The sequence below is a fragment of the Pseudophryne corroboree genome, chromosome 9 (genome assembly GCF_028390025.1).
Source record: "Pseudophryne corroboree isolate aPseCor3 chromosome 9, aPseCor3.hap2, whole genome shotgun sequence".
Classification (NCBI taxonomy): Eukaryota; Metazoa; Chordata; class Amphibia; order Anura; family Myobatrachidae; genus Pseudophryne; species Pseudophryne corroboree.
In genome coordinates, this window is record NC_086452.1 from 460,047,956 (window position 1) to 460,075,277 (window position 27,322).

The 27,322-nt window shown below is 48.9% G+C and overlaps 1 protein-coding gene across 3 annotated transcripts; it reads left to right on the forward strand.

Moving 5' to 3' along the window:
- On the forward strand, positions 1-26,011 carry LOC134957142 (von Hippel-Lindau disease tumor suppressor-like). Of its 3 annotated transcripts, none has more exons than XM_063938857.1 (4): positions 1-86; positions 18,348-18,553; positions 24,306-24,428; positions 25,411-26,011. In XM_063938857.1, exons 2-4 carry the CDS (start codon positions 18,379-18,381, stop codon positions 25,596-25,598), a joined length of 486 nt encoding a protein of 161 aa, XP_063794927.1. In that variant the 5' UTR covers positions 1-86; positions 18,348-18,378; the 3' UTR covers positions 25,599-26,011. The 3 variants fall into 3 exon arrangements, with proteins under 3 accessions (XP_063794927.1, XP_063794926.1, XP_063794928.1); XM_063938856.1 differs by lacking the exon at positions 1-86 and adding an exon at positions 14,783-14,880; XM_063938858.1 differs by lacking the exon at positions 1-86 and adding an exon at positions 14,914-14,948.
- The last annotated feature ends 1,311 nt before the right edge of the window (positions 26,012-27,322 follow it).

Sequence of the window (27,322 nt, forward strand, 5' to 3'; positions counted from 1 at the left end):
TCTCCTCCCAAACATGCCTACAAGTCGTGCCCCTCGACAGCAGCCCGCACCTCCTCCGGAGTGACCGCGCCAGAGCATCCGGACAGGTAAGTACCACTGGTCCCGGAACCCGACCCGCCGGACCGTGACAGTGGATGGGGTGCATGAGCTCACACGGTTTTACACTGAAGTGCAGAAACAAGATGCAATTTTGCAGGATGGGGGTAATTAAATTATGCAGGGCAGAAAAGGAGGGCACACAGCTTTTTCCTCCCATCAGGAGGACTTGCACTCTCCACCATCTCCGATGTGCAGTATGTCATTCTGGTCTAATGCCTATGGCTATAACCAGGAGCAGTTCTTGGTGCGGGCAAGCAGTGCCTGCGCCCGGGGTGCTGCGGCCTGGGGGTGCTGCGGCCTGGGGGGCGCGGCCGCAGTCACCCCGCAGGCACCACCGCCTACCCGCACCCCGGCTGCAGCAGACGCCGTGGGCTGTGTGGGCGTCCGCTGCAGCCGGCTCCAGGGACAGACACTAGAGGTCATTATTGACCTCTTGTGTCTGTGCGGCGCTGCTATGGGAGAGACGTCATGACGTCTCTCCCATAGAGGAGCCGCGGGAGGCCAGACAGAGCAGCAGCAGCAGCGGTCGGGAAGCAGGAGCGGGGCAGTATTGTTTTTTATTTTTGTGTGTGTTTGTAAGCGGCTACTAAGGGGCACAGCGACAGGGGGCACAACTACTGGGGGCAAAGCAACAGGGGGCACAACTACTGGGGGCAAAGCAACAGAGGGCACAACTACTGGGGGCAAAGCAACAGGGGGCACAACTACTGGGGCAAATCTACTGGGGGCATAGCTACAGGGGGCACAACTACTGGGGGCACAGTGACGGGGCACAACTACTGGGGGCAAAGCAACAGGGGGCACAGCGATGGGGCACAACTAATGGGGCAAATCTACTGGGGCATAGCTATAGGAGGCACATCTACTGGGGGCATAGCTACAGGGGGCACAGCTACTGGGGGCACAGCTACAGGGGGCAAATCTACTGGGGGCAAATCAACTGGGGGCACATCTACCTGGGGCAAATCTGGGGGCACAGCTACTGGGGGCATAACTGTGGCCACGCCCCTATTTTTGACGCGCACCTCCGTCACGCACTAACTGTTTTACCGAGGGGGGGGGGGGGCGCAAGCGAAAACTTTCGCACTGGGCGCCACAAGGTGTAGAACTGGTCCTGGCTATAACGGGACGTGCTTTCCACGGTGCATATCTGAGGAGCTGCTCATTAGAAATGTATGAAGGGAATGTTTCTGGCCTAATCACGGGAAGGTGTGGACACACCCCTTATGCAAATTAATGTGGAAAAGCGCAGATTTGGGGGTGCTATTGTGCCCCTTAGCCAGGAGAAGCTGCTGACAGGTAAGGAGCACGGGCAGGGCCGGTGCTAGATTTTTCAGCACCCCAGGCAAATCTTCAGTGCCCCCCCCCCCCTTCCCCCCCAATACACGGTGGCAGCGTCCACAGCCACCGCCTGATAAATGTTAGTGCCACACCAAAGAGATATTTTCTCCCACATCCTCCCCCCTCAGATAGTTGCCAGCTGCAGTGTTGATTAGACTGTAACAGTCTATAGTACTTTTTAGATTTTCTCCTAATAAGTACCCGTCTTTTGCTATTATAGCTGCATAATCTATAATAGCAATCAGGACCAGTTCTAGACCTTGTGGCGCCCAGGGCAAACCTTTCCTTTGGTGCTTCCCCCTTCCCCATTGAAATCAAGGACAGTGCATGCCAAAGGCAGGTGGCAAAAATATAGGGGCATGGCTTTACGGGGAAGGGGAGTGACCACAGAATAGTACCAATTCACATTACACCGCACTGTAGTGTCCGTCAGTCACATTACACCACGCAGTAGTATCCCTTATACATACCAGGAAGAGAACCTTATACACATTATGCCAGGTAGAGCCCCTTTTATGCACCTAATCCCAGGCAGAGCCCCTTTTATACACATTGTGCCAGCCAGTGCCCCTTATAAACATTATTCCAGGAAGAGCCTCTTATACACTTTGCGCCAGGTAGAGCCACATATACACATTGCGCCGGGTAGAGCCTCGTATACACGTTACGCCAGGTAGAGCCCCTTATACAAATTGTGGCAGTTAGAACCTTTTATACACATTGCGGCAGGTAGAGACTCTTATACAGATTGTGCCAGGTAGAGCCTCTAATACACATTGAACCAGGTTGAGCCTGTTATATACATTGCACCAGGTAGCCCCTTATATGTGATGGTAGTGTATTAGAATGCTTAATATTTGTAGACACTCCCTTACTAATCTGTGTAAGCCTGACTCTTCAGTGATGGTCCCTGGGACCAGGGGGATGCTGGGAAGTGGGTGGTCCAGTGTGCAGTGTGCCTGGAGTTGGTGATGGAATAAACAGCACAGCAGTTAACTCACATGTCTCTGTGTACTGATGACTGGATTTACAAACGTATGAACAAAACATGGTGTCAGAAGAAGTTTAACTTGGACTGCTAGTGCTCTCAGAGTGTGAAAGAATTTTGCAGAAGTATGTAAGGCTGTGATACTCAGTGTCTGCAAAGCCTGCCGTGTGCTCCTCTCTTCAAACAGTGAGTAAACATGGATAAACTAGCTCCTCCAACCGGCATGCTGATGTCTGGTAACTTGTCTGAAAACTGGAAAAGATTTAAGCAAAGGTTTAATATATATCTTGCTGCATGTGGAGCTGATACAGAGGCTGATAAAACGAAGGCATCCATTTTCCTCCATGTGATAGGAGAGGATGTGCTGGACATTTATAATAGTTTTCAGTTTGCTGAGGGGCAGAATATGGTGCTATCTTCTATAATGCAAAAGTTTGAAGATTACTTTGTGCCAAGGAAAAATGTGACATATGAAAGATATAAGTTTTTCACATGTGATCAGAAGTCTGTAGATGGATTTGATCAGCATGTTACAGAGCTGCAATCACTCAGTAAAACCTGTGAGTTTGGTGATTTAAAGGATTCACTGATTAGAGATCGTATTGTCTGTGGAATACCTGATAATGGACTCAGAGAGAGATTGCTGAGAGAGCAAGACCTAACACTAGAAAAGGCAGTGACTATGTGTAGATCTGCAGAAATAACTAGATTTCAAGCCAAAAAGTTACACAAGGACGCTGATGCTGCTGTATATCTAGTGCAGAAAACAGAGCAAAGCAAATCTCCATTCTCAAGAATGAAGCAGTCTAAGCCACAGTCTAATAAGGAAATGTGTAGTAGATGTGGAAATGCTCACAATCCTAAAATGTGCCCTGCTTATGGTAAAACCTGCATTAAATGTGGTAGACTTAATCACTTTGCCAAATGCTGTCAAATTAAAAGTAAAACAACCAAAGTGCATGCTGTTAAACAAACAGATGAATTCTTTGTGGATTGCATTGAACTTTGCAGTGCAGATAAGAAAGAATGGATTGTCCCTTTAACTGTGAACGAGATTGTCATTCCCTTTAAGCTTGATACTGGCGCGCAGGTGAATTTAATATCATTTCAAGACTATAAGACTTTTAGAGTAAAACCTAAAATTCATCCAGCCAAAGTGAAAGTTACAGGGTACACTGGGGAGGAAATTTATGTGAAAGGTACATGCCCAGTGACACTGAAATATAAGGGACAACAGTTTAAAACATCTCTACTGATTGTGGATAAAAATGTGCAACCGATTCTAGGATTAAGTTCCTGTGAGAAACTAAGCTTGCTAAAGAAAGTTTTTTATGGTGACATCACAAGTAGAAGATGACTGCAAATCGATATTTACAGAATACAGAGACTTGTTTGAAGGTCTAGGTTGTTTGCCTGGAGAGCATAAAATAAATATAGACACGCAAGTTTCTTCAGTGATACACCCCTGTAGAAAAGTGCCGTTTGCGCTGAGAGTAAAACTGAAACAAGAGTTAAATCGCATGGAAGCCTTGGGTGTGATACAGAAAGTTGATGAGCCTACTGAATGGGTAAGCTCCTTAGTAATTGTTGAAAAGAAAAATGGACAACTCAGAATATGTCTAGACCCCAGAGATTTAAACAAAGCTATTAAACGAGAATATTTTAAACTACCAACCAGAGATGAAATCATGTCGCAATTTGCAGGAGCAAAATTGTTCAGTAAATTGGACGCATCTTCAGGATTCTGGCAAATGAAGCTAGATAAGGCCAGCTCAAAGCTTTGTACATTTAATACACCAGAAGGTCGATACAGATTTCTTAGACTACCATATGGAATTTTGTCTGCTCCAAAAGTATATCACAAAAAGATACACATGATTTTTGAACATATTCCAGGTGTTGAAACAATGATGGATGACATTATTGTCTGGGGATCCACAAAGGAAGAACATGATTCTAGATTGAGACAAGTAATGGAACTTGTCAAGAAAGTGAATCTAAAGCTAAACAAGGACAATTGTGAATTTGGAGTGAATACACTTACCTTTATGGGCGACGTGGTCTCGGATCAAGGTGTAAAACCAGACCCAAGGAAAATATCAGCCATAGTGAACATGGAACGTCTTAACAACAAAGACGACGTCAGAAGATTCCTAGGAATGATTACTTAGGAAAGTTTATTTCTCAACTCTCTAAACGAACAGCCTCTCTTAGATGGTCGTTGGACAAAGATAACGAGTGGACGTGGTCACATGAACAAGAAGAAAGTTGGCAAAACTTGAAACAGATCATTACAGAGCAACCAGTGCTAAAATTCCCGCGGATTGTGGCCTACTCATTGCCCTGAAGCCGGGGCCTCAATTTTTACTCATACCCCAGGCCGAGTGGTCTGCCCTCCCGGGACGCCTGAGGAGCCTGCCTGGACCCTGTCCCCTGTCTGGACGTCACTTTAGCCTGCTCAGTGCTCCTTACCGACCAGCAGGAGCAATCCAGGACTGGATTGGAGCCGGGCTGAGCGCTCCGGAGCCCGGGCGGCGGCCATCTTGGTTGCCGAGCAATGAGGAAAGACTCGGCGGGAGCTCGGAGGAGACATCCAGCGGCCCCCGGGTGTGCGCGGCTTGCTGACCCGGCTCCACTGAGGTGACTGCGCCTTCTCCTTCCCACGAGCTCTGGACGGGCGCCCGACCCCCGCTGCTGCGGGCGGACCGCCGGCCCGGCCGCAGCCCCCCCCTGCCTGTCAGACGTACAGCGGCTCTCTCTGCGGTTGCCCCCCCCGTCTACCTGGGGCCCTACAACCGCACCTTCCCGCACCCTGGGGTGAGAACTGCCCCGTGTGGGCGACGAGTCCCCCCCCCCCCCCCCGCTTGCTCACCTCTGGGCACCCGTGGGTCCTGCAGTACCCCTGCCCCTCTGCGAGTCCGTCCACGGCTGTGGGTGGCTCGCTGGGCAGCACAGGAGGATTGCGCAGCTTCCTCCGTTGCCGGGCAGCTGCGGCCTCCAGCCACTTTACACTAGATCCGGGGGCTGAAGTTTGAAGCTTATAATAATACGGTCGTAGGGGCGACCGCGACGGGCCTGGCCCCCAGCCCTACTGACACATCCCTCCTCCGTCTGGAATCCTCCCTTGTGGATGGGCTGCACCCCTCTATCTACACCTGGAGTTGCCAGGAGTTCTTTAAATTATAATAACCCTCATAGCGGCCTTGATTCTATATAGCCTGCCATCCAAGCCTGAGTGTCCCCAGTGTGCTTGGGGCGCTGGGCTGGAGCTCCCCCCGGTGTTTCTTTTGCGTGCATAAGAGGATGGCTAGCCTCATAGCCCGGTCAGCCCTGCTCATGCCAATGTAATACGAGAGTTATCTCCTACCCCTGCCCTTATCTACGTGATGTCTTGATAGTCCCTGAGACAGTGGAGCCTTCAGATTTTTCTATCTTCTGTGTCTGGAACCGTTGAGCTGTCTTCCTCTGTGCCTTATTATGCCTTCTAGACGCAGCAAATCGTCAAAACCTGTCCCGCAGCTTTCATTTTTCAAGTCATCTCCGAATATGTCTCGTCCTAAAGCTACCGGGACCTCTACAAAAGACGCAGTCCCTCAGACTCCTCCCTCTCTGAAGGCGCCCCCTTCTGCATCTACAGCCGCTACGAGTCTGGACAAGGTCGGAGATGGAGATGCCCTCACTGTGGGCACTATGAAGCTACTTTTGTCTCGCTTTAAGGAGGAGGTGGCGGCCGAGTTCCGTACCACCTTAACGGCATGTCAACAATCTATAGATGACCTGGGTGGCCGCACTGACCATTTGGAAACTAAAATGGAGGAAGTCGTGGGGTCCCATAACGGCCTACTGGACTCTCATGATGCATTAGAGGCGGAGGTGAAACTTTTGCGGGACAAAGTCACAGATCTGGAGGACAGATCACTTCGTAGCAATCTTAAATTGCGTGGGGTCCCCGAGTCGGTGTCACACAGCAGTTTGCACGATTACGCCGTGGCCTTATTTAAAGCTCTATTACCTAAGTCTCCATCTGCAGACTTCCTTATTGATCCAATACACCGGTTACCGAAGGCCAGAGCGGCTCCAGGCGATGCCCCTAGAGATGTCCTAATGAAGATGCACTACTTTCACGTTAAGGAGGCCTTATTGTAAGCATCTAGACCGACGTCTGACACATCTTCAGCCCTTCAAGGACTTCAACTCTTCGGTGATTTGTCTGCAGCCACCCTCTACAAACGATGATCGTTTCACCCTATCACTGCGGCCCTCAGAAAGGCTGATATCCCTTATCGTTGGGGTTTCCCTACCAAGCTGTTGATTCCCCGAGATGGCTCTACTGTCTCCATTTCTACTGCAGATGAAGGGGCGAAATTGCTTAAATCATGGAACATTGCAGGACCTTCTGCAGACTCCTCCCCCCGTCGACTTCAGCAGTACTGGTCCTCGGTGAAGTAAGGACGCCTGCTCTGGGTCAGGCAGCTTACATAGTTGCTATGTTTCTACTGTTGTGACTCCAGTGACTCTCCAGATATAGTTGTTTGCTATGTCACTATTACCTTTGCCCCTGTCTGAAAAGGCCGTGGTGTGTTTGGGGAGGCGCTGAGTATGGTGGGCGATTTGTCCATGTTTCGGACGTGTTTTCCTGATTGCATATTTTGTTATACTAATTGCCCTGTTTTTTTTTTTTTTCGAGCATTGTGCCTGGCGCCTCCCCGGACATAGCAGTTTATTATTAATGTTGGCCTGTTGGGGTAGCTTAATAAGTAGTAAGAGTCGCTGGAATGGTTCTAATGTTTGATTTCTGCGTTATGTTTCCATGATGGAGCGTTTCTGTTCCGCCTTATCTGCTCTTAAGGTTTTGCTTGCACGCATGTGTATTCATCTCTTCTCGTATTATCAAGATGTTCTTGTGTTCTTTAGTTTACAGTACAAAAGTATGGCGGCGGGTGGGAGCTATGCCACTAACCCCCCCCTTTAGCCTACACAGCCGCCACATTATGGCGACTGGTTGTGATCTCAAGAGAGATCAATTTAGTTTTGTCTTTTTTATTTTCCTTATGTCTTCCCTCCTGTTCTTTGATATGTTCCCCCCCCCCCCCCCCCCCTATCAGGTGTATCAGTTTAAGCACAGAAATTGGTCGGCGGAGTCATCAGCTCTACTTGTAGTTGAACATGGTGAACATAGTCTCTATTAATGCCAAAGGGCTTTACTCTCCCCAAAAGCGAAGATTGGCCTTAAATTATTTTCATAAGCTTAAGGCGCAAGTGGTAGCGGTACAGGAGACGCACTTTCATAGTCAGAATCCCCCTCTCTTCACTAATTCACGTTACCCCCATTGTTATACTGCAAATTTACCCGCCAACAAAGCTGGCGTGGCTCTTATAGCGCAATATGAATATCCTGACGGGAGATATTTAATCATAGTAGGTCAGCTAGATAATGTAGAGACCACTCTGGTCTCTTGCTACGCCCCAAATACCAAACAAATCCCATTTCTCAGAACCTTTTGTAGAATTCTCCAGGATCGTACTAGGGGGGGCGCTTTTGATCCTTGGAGACTTCAATATGGTGTTAGATCCCACTATTGACTGCTCCCGTCCAACCCGAACCCTTCGTGGAAGTCCAGCCCAGGATCCCTCAGGCAAATTTGGTCAACTGCTAGCTGAGTATGCGTTGTATGATGTATGGAGGGCCAAACACCCTGCAGAGCGGGATTACACTTTCTATTCCCACGTCCATAGCTCATACTCTAGAATAGACTTGGCATTAGTGGATAAGTGGACGTTAGCGGCTATAAGTAAGGTGGACATATTACCTATGTCTTGGTCAGATCACTCGCCACTTTTTGTAGTTTGGGATACCAGTAAAAGGGTAGTCCCCCATGGTCCCTGGAGACTGGGTTCGTACCTTCTTGCCCGCCCTGAGGCTCACCAGGCCATCCAGCAATCTCTAGATTTATATCTGGCTACTAATTGCCCCAAGGATACATCCGTTTTCACTCATTGGTGTTCTCTGAAAGCCGTGGTTAGAGGCTCTGCAATCCAAATAGCGGCTAGACTCAAACGTGAGTATAGAGACAGATACGCCTCGGCCGAAAGAGAGGCTTCCCGACTGGAATCTGCACATAAAATCAGCCCTGCTAATAAATCCCTCTTTAAGCAACTCCTTGCTGCCCGTGAAAAGGTGAATACATTTGCCTTAACTGAAGTTCACCGCAATTTGCAGCGGCTTAATCAAAAATATTATATGCTTGGTAATAGAGCGGGACGTTTGCTGGCGCGTAAATTGAGGGGGCGTAGAGCTAAGGAACGCATACATGCTATCCATACATCTACTGGAGTTAAAGTAACCGATCCGGTTGAGATAGCTAATACGTTCGCTGAATATTATTCGCAGCTGTATAACCTCTGAGATGAACCTGGTACCCCTCAGCCCACTTTGGCGGATATTAATGGGTTTTTGGATGGGTTGTCTCTCCCCACTATTGATTTTCAGACTCGTGAATCCCTTAGCTCTCCCTGGTTACTCGAAGAAGTCGAGGCAGCCATAGATTCCTGTCCAGTAAATAAGACCCCCGGCCCAGATGGGTACACCTCTAACTTTTATAAAACATTTAAATCAACCCTTGCCCCACTTTTGACGTCAGTCTTCAATGAAGCCTCTGACTCCACATGTTTCCCGAAGGAGAAAGGCCCGGATAGTTACTATCCCTAAACCAGGCAAATCTCCTACAGTGGTTCAGAATTACCGCCCAATAGCATTGCTGAACACTGACCTTAAATTGTTTGCTAAGATGGTTGCGAATAGGATATCCCCTCTCTTACCTAGTTTGATCAACCCTGACCAGGTGGGTTTTGTTTTGGGCCGGCAAGCGTCAGATAACACACGCAGGGTTATTAATTTGATTGAACGCTGCCAGGTCCGGGGCGAACCTCTCTTGGTCCTTTCTCTGGATGCAGAAAAAGCATTCGATAGGCTCCACTGGGACTATTTACGGGCTACCCTGGGCCGTTTTGGGTTTGCGGGCAGGATACTCGACTCCATCTTGGCTTTGTACTCCGCGCCCTCGGCTTCAGTTTTCACCAATGGTTGCAATTCCTCTACATTTAATATTACTAATGGGACTCGTCAGGGTTGCCCCTTATCACCCCTCATCTTTGTTCTGGCTGTTGAGCCTCTGGCGGAGCGGATTAGGGTGTTGGACTCAATTGTGGGTCCGGTGGTAGGAGGGATGCCCCATAAAATCTGTCTTTTTGCTGACGATATTTTAGTATGCCTTAGAGAGCCTGAATCGTCTTTACCACATTTACATTCTCTCTTGGACTCTTATGCAGCGGTCTCCTACTACAAGCTGAACACTACTAAGACTGAGGCCCTCCCTCTGAATATTTCTGATAGCACTCTTAGACGTCTAAAGAATGATTATAAGTACGCGTGGCAACTCAGATCGCTTAAATATTTGGGTGTACATATATCTAGGGAGCGGGATTTAATGGGGTGTAACTACGACCCACTCTTTCGGGCATTTGAACTGTTTATTAAAGACTGGATGATGCAGGAGGTTTCCTGGGTTGGACGAGTGGCAGCTGCGAAAATGGTTCTCTTACCAAAATTGATGTACCTTTTCCGTACCATCCCCAGGACTTTCCCTAAAGATATTTGTAATAGATTTAATAGTTTATTAACCAAATATATATGGGGGGGCTCAAAGCTGAGTATAGCGAAATCCACTTTGATTGCTCCAAAGTGTGCCGGTGGAGTCGCGTATCCAGATTTAGAGAGATACCATACTGCTTGTTTACTCGCTCAGGCCAGAGATTGGTTCACCCAGGGCACTTCTAAACCATGGGTATCCTTAGAACAGAATGCTGTATTCCCCTTTACACTGCCGGACATGTTCTGGTTGCCCACCATTTCAATCCCTGCTAGAGTTGCTGAGTGTTCCGTGGTCCACGCAACGTTGTCTGCATGGAGAACCGTAATTAAATCTCTCCCTGCTGGCGCTCTGCCCTCCCCCCAACTGTCTCTCCATGCTATAGCCCTATTGATCCCAGATTTGCACTTACACCATTGGCAGGACATAGGCCTCTCCACCCTAAAGGATGTCCTTTGAGACGGTGTTTTGGTCCCCTTTTCCTTACTCCAGGAACAATTTCGGGTACCTAAACAAGATTTTCATAAATACCTGCAAATGCGACATTGGCTTCAAAGCTGCTTTCCCAACCGAGTCCTCCATACCGGTCTCCCTAAATTATTGATGTCTCTTCTAGTGCCTAGCGGTAATAGGGGTGGCATCTCCAGATGGTACCAACATCTTGTGACCGAATCCCACCATGGAGTATTTCCCTCACAGACTAAATGGGAAAAAGACCTCCCTGCGGTCTTCACCGAAGATGTCTGGAAAGATATCTTTAAATCTTGCTTTCAAATTTCTAAATGTGTGAATCATTGTGAAATGTATTATAAATTGGTTCATAGGGTATATTTTACACCGGAACGTCTGCATAAGATTTGGCCTGATGTCTCCTCTAGTTGCTGGAGGAATTGTGGGATGGTGGGAGATGGTATCCGGACTCCAGGTCGACAACAAAAAGGTCGACACACCTTAGGTCGACGTCAATTGGTCGACACACCTTAGGTCGACATGGACAAAAGGTCGACAGGAACAAGGTCAACATGGAAAAAGGTCGACATGAGTTTTTTATGTTTTCTTTTCTTTTTTCGAACCTTTTCATACTTAACGATCCACGTGGACTACGATTGGAACGGTAATCTGTGCCGAGCGGAGCGGAGCGAAGGCACCATGACCGAAGCATGGCGAGCGAAGCGAGCCATGCGAGGGGACGCGGTGCACTAATTGGGGTTCCCGGTCACTCTACGAAGAAAACGAGACCAAAAAAACATAAAAAACTCATGTCGACCTTTTTCCATGTCGACCTTGTTCCTGTCGACCTTTTGTCCACGTCGGCCTAAGGTGTGTCGACCAATTGGCGTCGACCTAAGGTGTGTCGACCTTTTTGTTGTCGACCCTGAGTCCCAGACCCGTGGGAGATATCCTTCATGTTTTTTGGCTATGTCCGGCAATCCGGTTGCTTTGGAGGGAGGTGTTTCTTTTCATTTCCCACATACTAGGAGTGGTCCTTATACCTGACCCCCTCTTGGCACTCTTTCATTATTACTCTGGTGAGATGTCTAGTTGTGATAGATACCTTTTGGGCCACATTCTCATAGCCTCTAAGACCGCCATTGCCTCCAAATGGAAGTCGGCGGTCATCCCCAATTTATCGATGATAGAAAATAGAGTGCATCAACATTATGTTTTCGAAATAGCAGAGGGCAATTATTCTTCAGAGACTACCTCTATTAGTAAGAAATGGTTTAAATGGTCCCTATATAAGGAGAGATCAGGCCAAATAGGTGTATCTGGTGCCCTGACTGACCTACACGACCTTTCTGTGCTTCGTTCTCCGGTCCACACTGGACCTTAACTTGCTAATTGATGCAGACTTCCTTCCCTTCATTATACTCTGCTGTCATTGTTGTATTAAGATTTCCCTGATACATACCCTTCCTCCCCCTTGCCCTTATTAGTTCTGTTGTGTACGTGTCTTCTCCCCCCTCTTGATTTTATTTACCTATCTAAATGTAACTGTAATTTGTATGAAAACTCAATAATAAAAATTTAATATAAAAAAAAAGAAAAAGAACTTCTAGCGATCACATATGCATGTGAGCGATTTCATCAGTTTGTGTATGGTCAAACATTTACAGTGGAAACTGACCACAAGCCATTGGTAGCTATCATGACTAAATCATTGCATGACTGTCCCATGAGAATTCAACGAATGCTTTTCAGACGACAGAAATATGATGTACACTTGCTGTACTGTCCCGGCAAATACATGTACATTGCTGATACACTTTCTCGTGCTGTGGACAAAAGTGAAGGTTCCAAAAGTCTGATGGATGAAGAGATAGAAGCCTATGTTAATTTGATCGTAGCTTCTCTACCACTGTCTCTTGCAAGACAAGAACAGATTAGGAAAGAAACTGAGACAGATGACACAATGAAAGTGTTGAAAGATATCATTCTGAAAGGTTGGCCAGCAGAAAAACATGCGTGCCCGCTGTCTATCCATGATTATTGGATGTACCACAGTGACCTTACAGTTGTCGATGGTATTATTTACAAAGGCAATAGGTTTGTCATACCTGCACGACTAAGAAAAACTATGCTGTGCAAGATACATGAAGGCCACTTAGGAGAAGAAAAATGTAAGCGGAGAGCGCGTGAAGTTATGTATTGGCCAAGAATAAACCAAGACATAGCACAGACTACAGCTACATGTGAATAATGTCTTACGTATAGACCAAAACAACAAGTCGAGCCACTGAGTCCTCAGAGAGACCATACCAGAAAGTTGGCGCAGATTAATTTGATTGTAATGGGAAAACATACATTGTCGTGACTGATTATTACTCTAACTACCCTGAGGTGAAGACACTACATACAACTACTAGTAAAGCCGTAATCAATTGCATGAAGTCAATCTTTGCAAGGCATGGTGTTCCTATGGAAGTGTTCACTGACAATGGTCCTCAGTTTTCCAGTGCTGAATTTAGACAATTTGCTGATGAGTGGGAATTTGTCCATACTACGTCAAGTCCCCACTAACCACGCTCAAATGGGTTGGTGGAAAGTTCAGTGAAAACTGTAAAGAGTCTCATGAAAAAAGCTCAAGAAGGTAAAGAAGATTCCTACAAAAGTCTTTTAATCTACCGCAGTACACCTTTACAGAATGGACTTTCTCCTGCACAAATGCTGATGGGAAGGAGGATTAGAGCAAATCTCCCGATACATGATGAACTGCTTAATACACATAACTCAGCATTGGTCAGACTGAGTAAGGAACGTCAACAGGCGAAACAGAAACTGTTCCATGACAGCCGAGCAAAAAGCTTATCTGTTATAAAATCGGGTGACCAAGTCCGTCTCAGAGATCATGAGAAAGGTATTTGGGTGCAGAAAGGTATTGTGCAAGCACAAGTAGCACCAAGATCTTATACTATACATACAGAGCGTGGAATGGAAGTAAGAAGAAATCGGGTGGATTTAAGATATCAACCTAACCATAATGAAGACAACATGACTGAAGAATACCTTTCATCTGACATGTATGATGATCCTCATAATGGTGAACAAACCACGATTCTAGAAAGGTCCAACATGGTCGATGAAACACAGACTGTGTATGAAAGACCCAAAATGGAAATACGCAGACCTGAGAGACTCATTGAAACGTGTTAGATGATGTTCTTAATATGACATTGTTAATTGTTGCATTGAAGCATACAGGGCTTATCTTTAAAGAAAAGAGGATGTGATGTTAGTGTATTAGAATGCTTAATATTTGTAGTCACTCCCTTACTAACATGTGTAAGCCTGAATCTTCAGTGATGGTCCCTGGGACCAGGGGGATGCTGGGAAGCGGGTGATCCAGTGTGCAGTGTGCCTGGAGTTGGTGATGGAATAAACAGCACAGCAGTGAACTCACATGTCTCTGTGTCCTGATGACTGGATTTACAAACGTATGAACAAAACATTATACACATTGCATTAGGTAGAGCATCACATTGCGCCAGGTAGCCCATTATACACATTGCGCCAGGTAGTGGCTATAGTCTTTAAGCTTACCCATAAATTGCACTTGGTGTATGACTAGCTGTGGGGTCAGTGCTGCTGTACTCACAAAATTGCTGGCTAATGGCTATCCACGATCTCCTTTCCAGGAAATGCTCCCCCAACTCCTACCTCACTCAGGCCCGGTCTGGTGCTACAGGCTCCCTTGCACTGCAGGAGCTGAGTCCCTGCCTTTGACTGGGAAACTGAGAGCTCCGCTATCAAGGTATAGCTGCCACCAGCTCACCCTCGTGGACTGCGCTGCTTCAGCATCTGCCCTGCACCGTCGACACCCGCCAAAACTCCCGGAGCTGCCACTATGTTTATAGCTTAGCTAGCCATGGAGTGCAGTTACAGTGGAGATAGTGGCGGCGGCCGCTGTGTTAGGATGTTCAGAGACATACTTTATTTATCTGTTCCACTCAGTGACTCTACACTACCCTCCAAGTGCCGGCGCCCATAGACAGCTGCCTAATGGTAGCGCTGGCCCTGGGACGGGTAATTACTAGTACCCACTCCCCCTTCCTCTAGGTGGCAGTGCCTATAGTCTCTTTCAGACCAGAGAAAAGGGATTTGTCTATATATACTGTATATGAGCACGTTTTATGTTTTAGAGAAAATTCCTAGTCTTGTAATACATTGCATTGTCCTGCGTTACTATGGAGCTCTAACGCGGCACTAGACTGGGCTTCAGGGCCTGAAGGAGTTAATGCAATCAGGAAGTGAGAGAGAAACTCTGCATAAGTGCACAGTGGAGTGGAAGGGAAAGGAGCCTGTGTGAGTATGTGTGTGCGGAGAGACGGCAGGAGTGACTGTATGTGTGCGGAGAGACGGCAGGAGTGACTGTATGTGTGCGGAGAGACAGCAGGAGTGAGGACATGTGTGTGGAGAGACAGCAGGAGTGAGTATGTGTGCGGAGAGACAGCAGGAGTGAGTATGTGTGCGGAGAGACAGCAGGAGTGAGTATGTGTGTGCGGAGAGACAGCAGGAGTGAGTATGTGTACGGAGAGACAGCAGGAGTGAGGACATGTGTGCGGAGAGACAGCAGGAGTGAGTATATGTGTGGATAGACAGCAGGAGTGAGGACGTGTGTGCGGAGAGACAGCAGGAGTGAGGACGTGTGTGCGGAGAGACAGCAGGAGTGAGAACGTGTGTGAGGAGAGACAGCAGGAGTGAGGACGTGTGTGAGGAGAGACAGCAGGAGTGAGGACGTGTGTGTGGAGAGACAGCAGGAGTGAGGACGTGTGTGTGGAGAGACAGCAGGAGTGAGGACGTGTGTGCGGAGAGACAGCAGGAGTGAGAACGTGTGTGAGTAGAGACAGCAGGAGTGAGGACGTGTGTGAGGAGAGACAGCAGGAGTGAGAACGTGTGTGAGGAGAGACAGCAGGAGTGAGGACGTGTGTGAGGAGAGACAGCAGGAGTGAGGACGTGTGTGTGGAGAGACAGCAGGAGTGAGGACGTGTGTGTGGAGAGACAGCAGGAGTGAGGACGTGTGTGCGGAGAGACAGCAGGAGTGAGAACGTGTGTGAGTAGAGACAGCAGGAGTGAGGACGTGTGTGCGGAGAGACAGCAGGAGTGAGAACGTGTGTGAGTAGAGACAGCAGGAGTGAGGACGTGTGTGAGGAGAGACAGCAGGAGTGAGGACGTGTGTGAGGAGAGACAGCAGGAGTGAGAATGTGTGTGAGGAGAGACAGCAGGAGTGAGGACGTGTGTGAGGAGAGACAGCAGGAGTGAGGACGTGTGTGGAGAGACAGCAGGAGTGAGGACGTGTGTGAGGAGAGACAGCAGGAGTGAGGACGTGTGTGAGGAGAGACAGCAGGAGTGAGGACGTGTGTGAGGAGAGACAGCAGGAGTGAGAATGTGTGTGAGGAGAGACAGCAGGAGTGAGGACGTGTGTGAGGAGAGACAGCAGGAGTGAGGACGTGTGTGGAGAGACAGCAGGAGTGAGGACGTGTGTGAGGAGAGACAGCAGGAGTGAGGACGTGTGTGGAGAGACAGCAGGAGTGAGAACGTGTGTGAGGAGAAACAGCAGGAGTGAGGACCTGTGTGGAGAGACAGCATTTGTGAGGACGTGTGTGGAGAGACAGCAGGAGTGAGGACGTGTGTGTGGAGAGACAGCAGGAGTGAGGACGTGTGTGAGGAGAGACAGCAGGAGTGAGGATGTGTGTGCGGAGAGACAGCAGGAGTGAGGACGTGTGTGAGGAGAGACAGCAGGAGTGAGGACGTGTGTGAGGAGAGACAGCAGGAGTGAGGACGTGTGTGTGGAGAGACAGCAGGAGTGAGGATGTGTGTGAGGAGAGACAGCAGGAGTGAGGACGTGTGTGAGGAGAGACAGCAGGAGTGAGGATGTGTGTGCGGAGAGACAGCAGGAGTGAGGATGTGTGTGCGGAGAGACAGCAGGAGTGAGGACGTGTGTGACGAGAGACAGCAGGAGTGAGGACGTGTGTGAGGAGAGACAGCAGGAGTGAGGACGTGTGTGAGGAGAGACAGCAGGAGTGAGGACGTGTGTGAGGAGAGACAGCAGGAGTGAGGACGTGTGTGAGGAGAGACAGCAGGAGTGAGGACGTGTGTGAGGAGAGACAGCAGGAGTGAGGACGTGTGTGAGGAGAGACAGCAGGAGTGAGGACGTGTGAGGAGAGACAGCAGGAGTGAGGACGTGTGTGAGGAGAGACAGCAGGAGTGAGGACGTGTGTGAGGAGAGACAGCAGGAGTGAGGACGTGTGTGAGGAGAGACAGCAGGAGTGAGGACGTGTGTGAGGAGAGACAGCAGGAGTGAGGACGTGTGTGGAGAGACAGCAGGAGTGAGGACGTGTGTGAGGAGAGACAGCAGGAGTGAGGACGTGTGTGGAGAGACAGCAGGAGTGAGGACGTGTGTGAGGAGAGACAGCAGGAGTGAGGACGTGTGTGGAGAGACAGCAGGAGTGAGGACGTGTGTGAGGAGAGACAGCAGGAGTGAGGACGTGTGAGGAGAGACAGCAGGAGTGAGGACGTGTGTGGAGAGACAGCAGGAGTGAGGACGTGTGTGTGGAGAGACAGCAGGAGTGAGGACGTGTGTGCGGAGAGACAGCAGGAGTGAGAACGTGTGTGAGTAGAGACAGCAGGAGTGAGGACGTGTGTGAGGAGAGACAGCAGGAGTGAGAACGTGTGTGAGCAGAGACAGCAGGAGTGAGGACGTGTGTGAGGAGAGACAGCAGGAGTGAGAACGTGTGTGAGGAGAGACAGCAGGAGTGAGGACGTGTGTGAGCAGAGACAGCTGGAGTGAGGACGTGTGTGAGGAGAGACAGCAGGAGTGAGGACGTGTGTGAGCAGAGACAGCAGGAGTGAGGACGTGTGTGAGGAGAGACAGCAGGAGTGAGAACGTGTGTGAGCAGAGACAGCAGGAGTGAGGACGTGTGTGAGGAGAGACAGCAGGAGTGAGGACGTGTGTGAGGAGAGACAGCAGGAGTGAGAACGTGTGTGAGGAGAGACAGCAGGAGTGAGGACGTGTGTGAGGAGAGACAGCAGGAGTGAGGACGTGTGTGAGGAGAGACAGCAGGAGTGAGGACGTGTGTGAGGAGAGACAGCAGGAGTGAGGACGTGTGTGCGGAGAGACAGCAGGAGTGAGGACGTGTGTGAGGAGAGACAGCAGGAGTGAGGACGTGTGTGAGGAGAGACAGCAGGAGTGAGGACGTGTGTGAGGAGAGACAGCAGGAGTGAGGACGTGTGTGAGGAGAGACAGCAGGAGTGAGGACGTGTGTGAGGAGAAACAGCAGGAGTGAGGACGTGTGTGAGGAGAGACAGCAGGAGTGAGGACGTGTGTGGAGAGACAGCAGGAGTGAGGACGTGTGTGAGGAGAGACAGCAGGAGTGAGGACGTGTATGAGGAGAGACAGCAGGAGTGAGGACGTGTGTGGAGAGACAGCAGGAGTGAGGACGTGTGTGAGGAGAGACAGCAGGAGTGAGGACGTGTGTGGAGAGACAGCAGGAGTGAGGACGTGTGTGAGGAGAAACAGCAGGAGTGAGGACCTGTGTGGAGAGACAGCATTTGTGAGGACGTGTGTGGAGAGACAGCAGGAGTGAGGACGTGTGTGTGGAGAGACAGCAGGAGTGAGGACGTGTGTGAGGAGAGACAGCAGGAGTGAGGATGTGTGTGCGGAGAGACAGCAGGAGTGAGGATGCGTGCGCGGAGAGACAGCAGGGGTGAGGAGTCGGACGCTGGTGCTGCGCTGGTTTTCCACTCATCATTTGCTTATATTTTTATTTCAGAGTTGGCCACACTGCTCGGTGAAGCCTCACGATGCCGCCGGAGATCCCCACGCTACGATCCTTGGGCAGTCAACAAAAGATTTACATCATCTTCTGCAACCAGAGTCCCCGCACCGTGCAGCCCATCTGGGTGAACTTCAAGGGGGACCCGGAGCCCTACCCAACTCTGCCCCCCGGCACTGAGCTCAGGATGATCACCTATCTGGGTACAGTGCCTAGAGTGCTAAGTGTTATAGTTACTGTGCCCCTTTTGTGTGGTGCCCCGCGGGGCTGCACCCTGGACTCTGGCAGAATAAAATTCACTTGTCTATGTAACGTGGCGACGGGCAGACTATATTATACCTCTTTCAGACATCCTCCAAAATCCCGCGATTTTGCACGCGCATCAACCCGGGATTTTGGTCTGAAAGGCACCAACCTGGGAACGTGTTCCCGAGTCGCCAACCCTGCAATTTGGGTTATTACCGGGTCTTTCTTCCTGGGTTGGTGAATTTGCTTTCTGGCTGCAAGTAAACAGTTTTAATTGGCCAGGAAGGGCCACCTGATGCATCATCAGCGACAGCCGGAGAGGAACACTGCCATTCTCTTTCTCATGTCTCATTGGAAGGAGGACGATGACCTCATTATTGTGTGCCTGCAAACCGTCCCCTTAAAATGATGACACTGCCTTCAAAACTGGAAAACACAGCTTATGTCTGAAAGGGGCCAACCTGGGATTTTCCCGGGTCTGTGGAGTAGTGAGGAAGGGGGTCTCAAACAAAAACACGGGTTTTTGCTGAAGAGAAAATCTCGGGTCTAAGCAGGGAAATTCCGGGGTCGTATGTCTAAAAGGGGTACTAGTTCCCCATGACACTGACTGGAAATGCAGCTAGCAATCAACTCGGAATGACCCCCAATGTCCCGATCCCCTGTCAGCCAGGTTGGGGAATTGGGAATACACCTATTCATCAAAGCATACCCTCCCGATGCATAACCCAGTCCTGAAGCCGCGCCTCCACCCCCCTGCCTCATGCCGTGAACATCTCAGCTTTGCTTGCATACTGCCATCAGGCTACCTCCCACTTGCCTGCACCTCTTGTCATCTGTCTGTCGCCCCTCCCCATTAGATTGTTAGCTCTTCAGAGCAGGGCCCTCTTTCCTCTTGTTATCTAAGCCCTCGTCTCAACACATTTCACTCACAGCTCTCCCCTACTCAACGACCATCTTTATACTGCTAGTAAAGGCTCATCTCCATCTATGGCCACCAGCCTCTAGTAGTACGATGATCACTCCCTCAATACTTACATCTTAGCTGTACTATGTCTTGAGAATGTGTGGTGCTCTGTTACCTGTACTCTATTTCTGTTATTTATTTACTGTAATGCAATGTTTTGTCCCCTGTACTGTCCTTTGTACGGCGCTGCGAAAAACATGTGGCGCCTTATAAATAAAATGTAATAATAATAATAATACAGGCGCTCCTCACTTAACGACCAAGTTTCGTTTCTACGACTAGGTCATTAAACGAGTTGGGCATTAAGCGAGTATATTATAAATGATGCTGGTAAGAAAGATAAAGAGATAGCAGGTGACTTAGCGCTGGAACATTACACCATTTCAACAATCTTGAAGGATAAAGATAGAGTGAAAGCATCAACAGAATATATATGTAATATACACATACATATGTACAGTACTGTATCTGAAATAGTACAGTATGTGTATGCATATACAATATATGTAATACAGTACCGCAATCATTCTTATCTATTGTGAATAAAGGGGGTCATTCCGAGTTGTTCGCTCGTTATTTTTTTCTCGCAACGGAGCGATTAGTCGCTAATGCGCATGCGCAATGTCCGCACTGCGACTGCGCCAAGTAAATTTGCTATGCAGTTAGGTATTTTACTCACGGCATTACAAGGTTTTTTCTTCGTTCTGGTGATCGTAATGTGATTGACAGGAAGTGGGTGTTTCTGGGCGGAAACTGGCCGTTTTATGGGTGTGTGTGAAAAAACACTACCGTTTCTGGGAAAAACGCGGGAGTGGCTGGAGAAACGGAGGAGTGTCTGGGCGAACGCTGGGTGTGTTTGTGACGTCAAACCAGGAACGACACTGACTGAACTGATCGCAGTGGCAGAGTAAGTCTGGAGCTACTCAGAAACTGCTAAGAAGTGTCTATTCGCAATTCTGCTAATCTTTCGTTCGCAATTTTGAGAAGCTAAGATTCACTCCCAGTAGGCGGCGGCTTAGCGTGTGCAAAGCTGCTAAAAGCAGCTTGCGAGCGAACAACTCGGAATGACCCCCAAAGTAAAGGAAACTTTGTTTTACTTTGCATAACTTATTTTTAATTTGCAAAACTTGTTTTACTTAGCGTAACTCTTATACTGGGTACACATTGGACGATGTAACGAATGCCCAATATATTCAATTGAACGGCCAATATATTGCTGGTCTGTCGGCCAGTGTGTACCAGTGATATGTCTGTGAACGATGTTGTTTATAGACATATCACGTCGACTGTGCAGCACAGCCGACGACTGATCTATGTAAAGATATATCGGTGCATCGTGCTGTGTGTACGGATGGTTTGGGGTCACCATCATCGTCCTCATTGGAATTAGGGTTATCAGGAGCTGCAGAGGGCCTGGGTAAGGGAGATGACAGGTAGGAAATGTAAGGACTTATAGGGGTACTGGGCAGTGGCGGAACAAGCAAGCGGTGGGCCCAGGTGCGACAAAATGCTTTGGCCCCCCCCCCCCCCCCCCATCCAAGTCCACCCCAGGGGCAGTGCGCGCCGTAGGCGCGCGCAAAAATACATAGTGGCATGGCTTCGTGGGGAAGGGGTGTGGCCACAAAATAATACCAACACAGTAGTCTCCATTATTCAAATTACGCCGCACAGTAGCACCACTACACCAGGTAGAGACCCTTTTACACCTTACAGCGAACAGATTCCTCTTTTTACACATTACAGCAGACAGCGTGCCCTTTTTACACATAACGGCAGACCGCGTGCCCTTGTTACACATTACGGCAGACAGCGTGCCCTTTTTACACATTACAGCAGACAGCGTGCCCTTGTTACACATAGCGGCAGACAGCGTGCCCTTTTTACACATTACGGCAGACAGCGTGCCCTTGTTACACATTACGGCAGACCGCGTGCCCTTGTTACACATTACGGCAGACAGCGTGCCCTTGTTACACATTACGGCAGACCGCGTGCCCTTGTTACACATTACGGCAGACAGCGTGCCCTTGTTACACATTACGGCAGACAGCGTGCCCTTGTTACACATTACGGCAGACAGCGTGCCCTTGTTACACATTACGGCAGACAGCGTGCCCTTGTTACACATTACGGCAGACAGCGTCCCCATTTTTACACATTACGGCAGGCAGATTCCCCATTTTTGCACATAGCAGCAGGCAGATTCCCCATTTTTACACATAGCGTCAGGCAGTCCCCCTGTTTTACACATAGCGTCAGGCAGTCCCTCTTTTTTACACATTACGGCAGGCAGATTCCCCTTTTTACACATTGCGTCGGGCAGATTACCCCTTTTTACACATAGCGGCAGGCAGTCCCCCATTTTTACACATTGCGGCAGGCTGATTCCCCCTTTTTACACATTGCGGCAGGCAGTCCCCCCTTTTTACACATTGCGGCAGGCAGTCCCCCCTTTTTACACATTGCGGCAGGCAGTCCCCCCTTTTTACACATTGCGGCAGGTAGTCCCCCATTTTTACACAGTGCGGCAGGTAGTCCCCCATTTTTACACAGTGCGGCAGGTAGTCCCCCATTTTTACACATTGCGGCAGGCAGGCACAAGAAAGAAAGAAGGAAAGAAAGAAAGAAAGAAAGAAAGAAAGAAAGAAAGAAAGAAAGAAAGAAAGAAAGAAAGAAAGAAAGAAAGAAAGAAAGAAAGAAGAATTATACTTACCCTCTCCGCTGGCTCAGGCTCCTCGTCGGTGCAGCGTCAGAGACGATTCCCGGGCTGGAGAGAAGGAGGAGGAGGGAGGCTGAGAAGGGAGCCGCAGCAGCGCTGTGTTACTGGTGGAGGCGCTGCTGCTGCTGCCCCTCTGCTTCCCTATAGGCTGTTCTCGGAAGACAGCCTATAGGGAAGCAGAGGGGCAGCAGCAGCAGCGCCTCCACCAGTAACAAAGCGCTGCTGCGGCTCCCTTCGCAGCCTCCCTCCTCCTCCTTCCCCCGTCTGTAGTACCGCTGCTCCTCTCCTCTCCTCTCTTCGCCGGGCGGCTGTGCGCTGCGGGCAGCGGTTGCCCGCAGCGCACAGCGGCATGTAATGAGTCAGTTTGACTCATTACATGCTTGGGCCCCTGGACAGAGGCGGGCCCCAGTGCAGTGCACTGCCTGCACTGCCGGTAGTTCCGCCTCTGGTACTGGGTGTATCTTTCCGGAAGAATCCTGTTAGTGTGGTCTGCTTTGTCATTTTCTGTTTTTCTTCATAAATTTCACGTCATTGTAAAAGTCCATTCATTTGCCGTTCCACTTTCATTAAACTTTTAACATTTGGGTCTATACCTTCAGGTGCAAACAGCTACATTCACGTTCGAGAACTCACCAGCAAACCCCTTTACACTGCGCTTCTCTTGTACGTCTTCCCTTCTTTCATCTTCTTCTTCCTCCTCCTCCAAGTGCTGCTGCGCTTCCAACTCTATTAAATCTTTGTTAGTTAGCTCTCCTTCGACATATTCCCCTAATTCTTAAATATTTTCGACTTCAACATCTAAATTAAGCATGTTAGCAAGTTGCACAGTTGTTTGATTTATGACATAGGGGGTCATTCTGAGTTGATCGCTCGCTAGCTACTTTTTGCAGCCGTGTGAACGCATAGTCGCCGCCCACTGGGGAGTGTGTATTTGCTGTGCAAGTGTGCGATCACTTTTGCAGCCGAGAGATGCAAACACAATTTGTGCAGTAGCTCAGAACTTACTCAGCCGCTGCGATCACATCAGCCTGTCCGGGCCCGGAATTGAGGTCACACACCCGCCCTGCAAATGCCTGGACACGCCTGCGTTTCCCCAACCACTCCCGGAAAACGGTCAGTTGCCACCCATAAACGCCCTCTTTCTGTCAATCACCTTGGGATCGCCCGTACGAACGGATTCGTCGTAGAATCCATCGTTGTGCAACGACCCGCTTTGCACTCGTACGACGCGCCTGCGCAGTGCGTTGCATACGCATGCGCAGTTCTGATCCGATCGCTGCGAAAAACGGCAGCGTGCGATCAGGTCGGAATGACCCCCATAGACATGATCGTCTACATCAAACACCGCCATTATTCACAAAACATTTTAGCCATTTTTTCCGTATGCCTTGCATACAATTTGCTGTCACTCCGGTGTTCTTTCCTAACTGAAATCGGTTGTAATCGGCAAATCAGGCATTTTTTTTTTTTAATGTTTCATTTCCCCCGATTCCTGGATGGATTTCCAATCATCGCTTTACAGCAACACTTCTGAGATTTTAAGAGACGGTGTATAGCCGATATACCGTAGGTGCGTCAGCGGGTGTGTACCCCCAATATGTCTGTGAATTACGTTGTTCACAGACATGTTGCGTCAGTCCTGCAGCACAGACGATGGGCGATATATCAGCGTATTGTGCCATGTGTATAGGAGGTCTGCAGACCGCCCCATACACCCGCTGCGGTGACTGACATCACAATTTACATGTGCCCGCCCACTTGTGACATCAGGTTCAGGCCAAAGATTGTTAAGTGCGTATGTTACCGATCGTCAGATAGGTCCGGACGATCCATCGTCCTAGAGTGTACCCAGCACAAGACCACAAGGGACAGATTTGGTGTTCCAACCAATCAGCTGCCGTCATTTTTCAAACACATGACAGGAGCTGATTGGTTGAAGCAACATTTAAAATTCATAACAAGTGATAACAAGAATATCACTCGTTGTCACTGCCCCTAAATATCTGCATCTTCTTCCGTCCCGCAGATCATATTTGGGTTTTCCGTGACGTTGAGACAGACGTGGCCCTGACGGTAAACAATAAGGAGATATATCTGCCTTCCCCTAATGAGAACGGGCCGCCAGCCGTTGTGAACATCTCTTTGCCAGGTAACATTCTCTTCACGTTTCTACATCGTGTGCTGCATTTTACAGAGTGATAGTGGTGTGTGGCAGAAGCATATCTTACCGGGATACACTGCTTTAATATTTACTAAGGGGGTTATTCAGAGATGGATGCAGATCTCTCCTCCTGCAGCAAGACCTGCGTCCATCTACTCACGTGTGTTGGGCGCCGCTCCACAATGCGTTCACAATGTATTTGCGAATGCATCGATTAGAGGTTGAACCCTGCCTGCGCATTTTTTTTCTTGGAGCAGCTGCGTGTGACTTCACATAGCCAGCCCGAAACAGTCCGGTCATGCCTGCGTTGTCCGGACCGCACCCTCTAAATGCAGCGACGACGCGTGTGTCCCCCCCCCCCCCCAATGGCCGCTGCTGTCAATCACCTCACATGGTAAAGGGTCACGGATGCGCACTATGGGCCCCCCTGGATGTGGCCGCTGCGCGCGACCCCTAAGTGCCTTCTTTTGGTATCCAGTCTCAAGGTCGACCACACTTAGGTCGAACTAGAGGCGTTCCTGGGCGGATACTCACTGTTTTCCAGGCGTGGTGAGTCCAACGCAGGCGGATCCAGATGTCTGACATCACAGTCGGGACCTTCATCGCTGGATCCGCCGCACTGGTTAAGTAGCTGCAGGGCTAGTCTTGTTTTGCAGGAATCTTTTTTAGCATAGCAGGGCTGCACAAGCGTTCGCAGCCTGCTATGCTAAAATACACTCCCCCATAGGCGGCGTCAGGTTGATCGCACGAGCAGCAAAAAGTTGCTACGTGTGATCAACTTGGAATGACCCCCAGTGTGAGGCATTTATGAAACCTGGTGCAAAGTGGGAAAAGGTATTGGGATGCTTAACAAGTAACATCTGCTAGACAAGTGGTGTAATCGTATTGGCTATGATGCTTCTGCACACGTTGTGGATGAATGAGAAATAAAACCATTATAATGTAACATAAACACGTGTCTCCTCCACAGTCTTCAGCCTGAAAGATCGCTGCCTGCAGGTGGTCAGGAGTCTGGTAAAGCCAGAAGATTACAGAAAGCTGGAGATTGTGGCGTCCCTGTATGAAGACCTTGAAAACCGCCCAAATATCACTAAGGACTTGCGCAGACTAGCAATTGGTTTCTGGGAACAGAGTAGATTAGAAGACGTCGAAAGCTGACCGCTAAACTGAAGACAGTGCATTGGGAAAAGTTCTTCTGTATAATTGTGCGATTCTTCTTACGCCCCAGATGGGTGAGGAGGTGGTGAGGGGCCAATTCTCGTTCGCTATAACTCATACTCTCCCTTCTCCAGCTCTATAAAGTGTCGCGCCATTTACTACAGATGGCAGGAGCCGCGCCATTTACTACAGATGGCATTAGTTACTGCAGCGCCATGTACTACAGATGGCATTAGTTACTGCCGCGCCATATACTACCAATGGCATTCGTTACTGCAGCGCCATATACTACAGATGGCATTAGTTACTGCAGCGCCATATACTACAATGGCATTAGTTACTGTAGCGCCATATACTACAGATGGCATTAGTTACTGTAGCGCCATATACTACAGATGGCATTAGTTACTGCAGCGCCATATACTACAGATGGCATTAGTTACTGCAGCGCCATATACTACAGATGGCATTAGTTACTGCAGCGCCATATACTACAGATGGCATTAGTTACTGCAGCGCCAAATACTACGATGGCATTAGTTACTGCAGTGCCATATACTACAGATGGCATTAGTTACTGCAGCGCCATATACTACAGATGGCATTAGTTACTGCAGCGCCATATACTACGATGGCATTAGTTACTGCAGTGCCATATACAACAGATGGCATTAGTTACTGCAGTGCCATATACTACAGATGGCATTAGTTACTGCAGCGCCATATACTACAGATGGCATTAGTTACTGCAGCGCCATATACTACAGCATTAGTTACTGCAGCGCCATATATTACAGATGTCATTAGTTACTGCAGCGCCATATACTACAGATGGCATTAGTTACTGCAGCGCCATATACTACAGATGGCATTAGTTATTGCAGTGCCATATACTACCCATGGCATTAGTTACTGCAGCGCCATATACTACAGATGGCATTAGTTACTGCAGCGCCATATACTACAGATGGCATTAGTTACTGCCGCGCCATATACTACAGCATTAGTTACTGCAGCGCCAGCTCTATAAAGTGTCGCGCCATTTACTACAGATGGCAGGAGCCGCGCCATTTACTACAGATGGCATTAGTTACTGCAGCGCCATATACTACAGATGGCATTAGTTACTGCCGCGCCATATACTACCAATGGCATTCGTTACTGCAGCGTAATATACTACAGATGGCATTAGTTACTGCAGCGCCATATACTACGATGGCATTAGTTACTGTAGCGCCATATACTACAGATGGCATTAGTTACTGCAGTGCCATATACTACAGATGGCATTAGTTACTGCAGCGCCATATACTACAGATGGCATTAGTTACTGCAGTGCCATATACTACAGATGGCAATAGTTACTCAGCGCCATATACTACAGATGGCATTAGTTACTGCAGCGCCATATACTACAGCATTAGTTACTGCAGCGCCAGCTCTACAAAGTGTCGCGCCATTTACTACAGATGGCAGGAGCTGCGCCATTTACTACAGATGGCATTAGTTACTGCAGCGCCATATACTACAGATGGCATTAGTTACTGCCGCGCCATATACTACCGATGGCATTCGTTACTGCAGCGTAATATACTACAGATGACATTAGTTACTGCAGCGCCATATACTACGATGGCATTAGTTACCGTAGCGCCATATACTACAGATGGCATTAGTTACTGCAGTGCCATATACTACAGATGGCAATAGTTACTGCAGCGCCA

Coding starts and splice junctions, on each gene's coding strand:
- LOC134957142 (XM_063938857.1), top strand. CDS start 18,379: ATGCCGCCGGAGATCCCCACGCTACGATCCTTGGGCAGTCAACAAAAG. Junction 18,554..24,305: donor CAGGATGATCACCTATCTGG/GTACAGTGCCTA, acceptor TCCGTCCCGCAG/ATCATATTTGGGTTTTCCGT. Junction 24,429..25,410: donor TGTGAACATCTCTTTGCCAG/GTAACATTCTCT, acceptor TCTCCTCCACAG/TCTTCAGCCTGAAAGATCGC.